The 6,855-nt window shown below is 44.9% G+C and overlaps 2 protein-coding genes across 2 annotated transcripts; both read left to right on the top strand.

Annotated features, from left to right (window-relative positions):
- The first annotated feature begins 1,160 nt into the window (after positions 1–1,160).
- LOC124689492 lies at positions 1,161–2,369 on the top strand. Its single transcript, XM_047223016.1, has one exon. It carries the CDS (start codon positions 1,161–1,163, stop codon positions 2,367–2,369), a length of 1,209 nt encoding a protein of 402 aa, XP_047078972.1.
- A 1,914-nt stretch (positions 2,370–4,283) lies between these two features.
- Positions 4,284–5,596, top strand: LOC124689491. The gene is made up of 3 exons (XM_047223015.1): positions 4,284–4,403; positions 4,544–4,690; positions 4,847–5,596. The coding sequence occupies exons 1-3, from the start codon at positions 4,284–4,286 to the stop codon at positions 5,594–5,596; spliced, it is 1,017 nt and encodes a 338-aa protein (XP_047078971.1).
- The last annotated feature ends 1,259 nt before the right edge of the window (positions 5,597–6,855 follow it).

Genomic DNA, 6,855 nt, shown 5'->3' with positions numbered 1-6,855 from the left:
TCTGCACGAGCAACACATTTAGTCTACTATAGTTGGCTAGTTCTTAATCGAAGTGTGATTTGTAGTTAAGATAAGAAGACCGTGTTCTATATGAAATTGACCCCAAATATATACATTGTGATAGGGGCAGATAGGATGATACCATGCCACTGTCCCCTCCCAATTGTTGCACATCTCCGTCTTAACATGCCCTGATTGTACACCTCGGAGTCCAGATCGCTAGTAGCCTTGACCACCAGGTCGTTCTCCCTGTAGTGGCCGCCGTCCCTCCGGCTTTGCGCCTTCCACACCCACCAACACGCGTTGATGCTTTCATTGCATGGACAATAGACACAAACAAATCCTCGAACATGTATGTGTGATAGATCGTATTGGCATAGCTCTACGTATTGGGTGCCAATGGAGGGGTTTGGATTTGATCTCACCGAGCCGTTGTCCACCCGACTTGTCGGATGAAGATGATCTTCGGCAGCACCGCATGCTTCTCGGCTAGGGAGACATGACGCGTATCGCCATGCTTGGAAGGACCCGGCATGGTCGCGAGGTGAGGTCATTGTCGGCGATCCGGCGCAGGGCGTTGGCGAACCGGATGGAGAACAACATGGAGGACAAGGGTTGTGGTGGCGGCGCGAGCTTTGGCCTTGGGGTGTCGGCGTCGAGAGCGAGAGGATGTCGCAGCCGTGCGGCTAGGGTTTGGGGTTGGAGGCGCGTGGCTTGGGATCGTGGGATAATGGACGTGCGTGTGCGGGTGGGGGTGGGGCGGGCCGGATGGAAGGCGCGTGATGCGGCCGGGGTGGAAGGGAACGGGATATCCGGGAGGGAGGTGGGGAGGTGGGGGAGAACAAACGAATGTGGACCATATGATGAATGTCGATGGACGGTCCAGATTTAATTTTCCAACGGCACTTCGTGCCTTTATAAGTAGTAGAGATTAAACACTACCTACATGGCTACATCTACATGATGGATCCTTCTCATAAGATTATTACCCAACGGTAAGATGAAAAAAAAAGTCTCCAAGTCATTACGTGCGGTCTGATTTTATTTGTTCATGATCTGATGGATGGATGGAGTTGATCTAACAAATTAGTCCATTGTCGTGATGTTAGTTTCCACTGACTCTGATATTCCACAGGATCGATCAAGATAAGGAACCAGGCATGGTTGGCGAGACATGGCAGATTTCTCAAACATCGATTTTCACGGCGGTAACCAAGGTGTTCGACACCGACGACCTCCTCATCGAGATCCTGCTCCGTGTCGGCTTCCCCACCACACTCGTCCGCGCCGCCGCCGTCTGCAGGCGCTGGCTGCACCACGCATCAGACCACGCCTTCCTGCGCCGTTTCCGCGAGCTCGACCCGCCCTGCCTCCTCGGTTTCTACGTCAACCCCTATAGACCACGGACTATCCCCCGCTTTGTCCCGATGCTACCTCAGCCCCTAGAGCTCGCAGCTGTCATCCGCCGGGCAAGCTCCAGCTTGGACACCTACGAGATCAAGGGCTATTTCACCTACATGGAAAATTGTTGGGACGATGATGTTCTTATCTGCCACTACAATAATGACCAGGGCATATCCACAACTGGATTGCACAGCCTATTATGCCCTAAAACACAAATGGGGACCATATTCCCAGGACTCCCAAGGCCCCCTCCCCGGGACGACAGATTATGTAATTACCAGCAATTCCTCTCCAAAAAAGAAAAAGGTGGCCGAATGTCCTACTTTTATTTGTTGATGCAGTGCGGCGCAGATCTACCAGGAGAAACTGTGGTACACGTGTATATTTTGCGAGATGGTGTTTGGTGCATGCAAAACTTTCCTGTAAACCAGATCCCTGGTTTGAGATTGGAACCAAAAAGCTTGCTCGTGGACGATAAAATCTATATGCCAGCTGCTGAGAGAGACATTCTTGTCTTTGATTTGGTGGCCTCGAGTATATCCACCATGCATCTACCACATGGCGTGGAGTATGGCTATAGAAAAACCATGTTTGCACGGGCCGCCAATGATTCTGCTAATCTATATCTCGTCCATCTCAAGGAGTATCAAATTTGTGTGTGGCTACGTAACGTCGATGACTGGCTGGTCATGGACACCATAAGTTTGCGTGAGATGTGTGCTAGTTTGAGCATGTTGCGTCACAATGCTTCTCTAGGGTTAAAACATGTGGGAGATAATGCTGAGTTCGTGTTCTTAGAGTTGAGTCCATACATACTATTTTGGGACGTGAAGCGCAGGACAGTGTGTAAATTGTACGAGATGAAAAAAGAGGATCCACCGTGGAGTGGCATTTTCCCCTTTATGATGATCTGGCCTCCCAAGTTCCCTGTCTTCAATGAGGTTCCTGCAATGTTTGGCTCTTGAACTTTAGATGATATGTAAATAGTGAGCTGTTAAGGTTACAATTATTTGCAATGTGACTCGTGTTGATCCCCTTTTCTATCTTGCTTTTCTTCAAGTGCTCTAAAGTAGAAATATGTATCTTTGATACCATCACACTGTTCAGTATAGTTCTAGAATGGAGGTACATATATGATTGATTCGTTAGGCTATTTTAGAAATACTAGTTAAGAAGCATTTGAGATGCTTGATGTACATGTAAGATGATTATAAACTCTACAATTTGGTTTTTAATATATGGTCATGAATGTATGAAGTTGTTAATCTGCATTGCTTGAGCAATTGTAATATTATCCATGATCAGTAGTTGACAACCATTATACAGCAACATGTCTTGTCAGTTCTCTTCATCCATTAAGGCTTTCTTGTGTACAACCTGATCCTTGTTTTTCCTTCCCCTTTTTTTTTGTACAGAGATGTCATGTGAATAACAAGAAATGATGAATGGGTTTCTGTGCCAGTTATAAGCTAGGGCGCTGTCAAGGATGAGCCAAGCAAAATGCACCTCCCAAAGTCCTGTCAAGATGATTCAGGCGCATTCTTGTGTCTTACCAATGCTCTTGTTGTTGCAGCTAGTCATGATAGAAAAAAAAAAGTGACGCTGAGTTGTGGAAGATGTGGCAATGGGGAAACTGATTATGAGCCTGAAGCCTTTTTCTGTTTCCTGTGTCTATGAGCTAGTTTCAGTCCTTTTTGTGTTGTGGAACTGTTCCCCGTGCGAATTATAATTTCCTGTGTTGATTTTCTTCACCTTAAAATCTCTCATAGCCCTGACTATTCTACTGTGAATTGTGTGGTTTATTTACTATGGTGTTTTTTGAAAGAAAGAAAGAAAGAAATTATCTAAAATCAATAGCAAATATCCTACACCTAGTTGTCGTTGCTGCCGCTGCACTCGCATGCATGCTGATGTAGATAGATGAACCCAGTCCCCATCTCATTCTTTGAAGGCACCGAGCGAACTTGATGTTGATCTTTTCTTTTTCCACTTAGAAAGAAGCAATAAAAGCTGATGGAGAGTGTTTTTTTGTTTGCCACAAACTACATTCTTCTAGGTATACAGTCTACAGTTAAGCTTGCTTTGATTTGGACCAGCTGTAAAAAGAACTCATTCTCTCTATATATCACAAGTACGTTCGGTTAGTTGATGCATACTGCACTTACCTACTCGACCTCCACAAACGCGCCTACCCCCTATCTGAATTTTGCTCTGCTATTGCAACTCTGACCTAGACGGCGCTGAGGTGCCGTATAATCCACCGCCCATGAGTCCTACCGCCGCCGTGCTGCGTCACCAGGTGCTTACCAGATGATCTACTATGGACACCACAACCATCAATCATATAACACAAGCACTGAAGAAGAGATTACCCGTTTTGGATGGCAATGTATGTACATACGGAAGCTACATATGAGTTCGAGTCTGAATCTTGTTGTTCTGTGTCAAATATGATGGGCTCTGTCGTTCTCATCGAAGGCTTATCTGGGCCGGACATCGTTGCCCGAACAGGAAAGAAGGTAGGGTGCCACAATATCCCCAGCGAACTGCGCCGTCCGTCCCCGGCGGCGACCGACGCTACTTCAATCGATGTCAGAGCTCTTCCCCTTCCTGCTCTCCCCCAAAAAAAATTCAATTTATTCTCTCGCGGAAAACCCTAGCTAGGTGTTTCTCCCTAATTACTTCATCTACCTGTTGCGGCACTGTTCAACGGGAGCTTAGCTGACGGATGGATTGATTTCTGTGATTTCTGTTTTGCAACAATGTCAAATGATTGGCGAAATTAGTCCATGGTACTGATCTTCGTTTGCATTGTTTGGCGCCGCCAATTTTGATTTTCCAGGGCCGATCACGAAAAGAAACCTCGTGTGGATTCCCAGATGCCGATTTCACTGGTGACGGTATCGAAGGTGCTCGATGACGACAACCTCCTCATCGAGATCCTGCTCCAGTGCTCCGCGTCGGCTTTCCTACCACACTCGTCCGTGCCGCCACCGTCTGTAGGCGCTGGCTGCACCACGCATCCGACAACGCCTTCCTAAGCCGTTTTCGCGAGCTCCATCCGCCTCGCCTCCTCGGATTCTACCTCAACCCCCGTAAACCATGGACCATCCCACGCTTTGTCCCTATGCTTCCTCAGCCCGCGGAGCTAGTTGCTGTTATACATCGTGCAAGCTCCAGCTTCGACAACCACCTGAGCCATAGCTCATCGACCTACATCTTTGACTGTCGAAACGGCAACGTCTTTCTGAAACAGTATAAGATCTGGAATGAATCCACTGCTGGTGTGCGCAGTCTTCTGTGCTCTGAGAGAGGCATGGCCGTCGTCCCACAATTTCCACGCTCCGAGCTCCACTATGGCAATATTGAATTTTTCTATAAAATCATCTCTAAGGAAGAAGGCAACGGAATATCCTACTCCTTAGAGATGGGGAGGTAAAAGATAAGGTCGAGGGTCTATAGGTTGCAAGATGGCGTCTGGTGCATGTATCGTAACTTTTCCATAGAGCGGCTCCCTCGTCAACAGTTCGGACCGAAATTTGTGCTCATTGACAATAAAATCCATATACTACTTGTCCAAAGCGACATAATTGTCTTGGATTTGATGACCTTGAGTTTCTCCACAATTCAGTTGCCACAAGGGCTGGAGCATAGCGATAGAAACACAACACTGTCACGGACTGATGCTGGCAGTGGTGTGCATCTCATCCATCTCAAGCAGCTACTACTCCGAATTTGGCTACACAACAAGGGCAATTGGTTGCTAGTGGACACTATTTGTCTGCACCAGATGTGCGCGAGCTTGAGAGTCTTAGATTGCAATGCTTTGCTTCGGATAAATCAAGTGGGAGACAACGCCGAGTTTATGTTCTTGGAGATGGGTCAGTGGGCACTCTACTTGGATATTAAGTGCAGGACACTGCGTAAAGTGTATGGGATGGCAAATAATGATCGATTGTTAGGTGATATCTATCCTTTTATGATGATCTGGCCTCCCACGTTTCCTGCCCTCAAGGATGATCCTACAAGGTTCGCCTCTTGGACTTTAGATGATCTGTATATAACTCTCTTGTTGCGGTTACAATTATTTGCTATGTGCACCGTGCTAATTGATATCTTTCGTAGGCTGCTGCTTGTTTTGCTATGTGCTTTCAACCTGAAATATGTAGCTTTGATCGACACACCATCATAATCCATTAGTTGTGAACACAATGCATTGTTACATTGGTAATTCTCATTTCTATTTAAATGGTTCATCCACAACCACACTTTTGGTATAGCTCTGGAATCGTGTACGTATATGATTGATTCCTTAAGCCAATTATAGGAATATTAGTTAATCAGTATTTTATATGCTTTTCGTACTTGTAAGATGATTATGAAAGATGTACTTTGTTTTAATGTTCATGCTGTACAAGGAAAAATATGCCTGTTTGGGGTCTTCAAAACAATTAATCTACATTGGTTGAGCAATTATATTATTATTCATTTTGAGAGCCTCTTAACATTTGTCTCCAATTGTACAAGCATCTTTGTTGTAAATTTTCTTATGACATTGATTCATATTTGTCTTCACCCTGATACTTGCTATATTTCCTTTTTATTTGGAACAGAAATGCCATGTGAAGAGCAAGCATTGATGGACGGTTACCATGTTGGTCATAAGCTGGGACGCCATCCAAGATGGGCTGAGCAAAATACACCTTCCAAGTGTCCACAGAATGACTCAGCAGCCTTTATAAATAGCATTGCTTCTGTACTAAACATGAATCCTTGCATTCAAACTTTCATCTGGCCTGCTTACCAATTATTTAGCTGTTGCAACTAGAGTTCAGTACATATATAATACAATAAAAAAAAATCTGGATCCCTGCCAACAGTGATAGATGTAGCAACTTGGAGACTAATGAACACTTATTTCATCCGCCCTCTTTCTCTACAGTTATGAGCTTGTTTCAGTCCTACATAGCCGAGAGTCTCGTACTGTGAATTATATTGTATCTACCCTTTTGTGTATCTGGAAAGAAACATCAATTTGAAGGTATCACAAATCCTACATTGATTCTTAACCTAGACTTAACCGTTTCTTCTTATCACTCCCATCTCATTCTTTGAAGTTATCATGCCGCCTTTATAGATCACTTTGCTAAGGCGGAATGTTTCACTATCCTGAATGAAGCATGATGTGATTTGGACCCACAATTTTTTTTTTCTTGAGCGAGGGCCAGCAGTAAGAAGTCCTATTTAATTCCTGTATGTTCGGTCAGTTATTTTCTCGTATTGTCCTCCTCGTCACTATCTAGCCCGAAGAACCCCATTCAAAAACCTCAAACACTATTTCGTTGATTTTGGTGCCATATTTTCAAACTAGTTCATCCGAGTTTTTACAAGATTTTGCAAAACAGGAACTAAAGGTTCCTAAAAACTACCTTAGCTAGCCCGGGATTAAGA

Source organism: Lolium rigidum, chromosome 2, assembly GCF_022539505.1.
Source record: "Lolium rigidum isolate FL_2022 chromosome 2, APGP_CSIRO_Lrig_0.1, whole genome shotgun sequence".
In the NCBI taxonomy this organism is placed as follows: domain Eukaryota; kingdom Viridiplantae; phylum Streptophyta; class Magnoliopsida; order Poales; family Poaceae; genus Lolium; species Lolium rigidum.
This window is presented reverse-complemented; position numbering and strand designations above follow the sequence as displayed.

Coding starts and splice junctions, on each gene's coding strand:
- LOC124689492 (XM_047223016.1), top strand. CDS start 1,161: ATGGTTGGCGAGACATGGCAGATTTCTCAAACATCGATTTTCACGGCG.
- LOC124689491 (XM_047223015.1), top strand. CDS start 4,284: ATGCCGATTTCACTGGTGACGGTATCGAAGGTGCTCGATGACGACAAC. Junction 4,404..4,543: donor CGTCCGTGCCGCCACCGTCT/GTAGGCGCTGGC, acceptor ATGCTTCCTCAG/CCCGCGGAGCTAGTTGCTGT. Junction 4,691..4,846: donor GGAATGAATCCACTGCTGGT/GTGCGCAGTCTT, acceptor GGGAGGTAAAAG/ATAAGGTCGAGGGTCTATAG.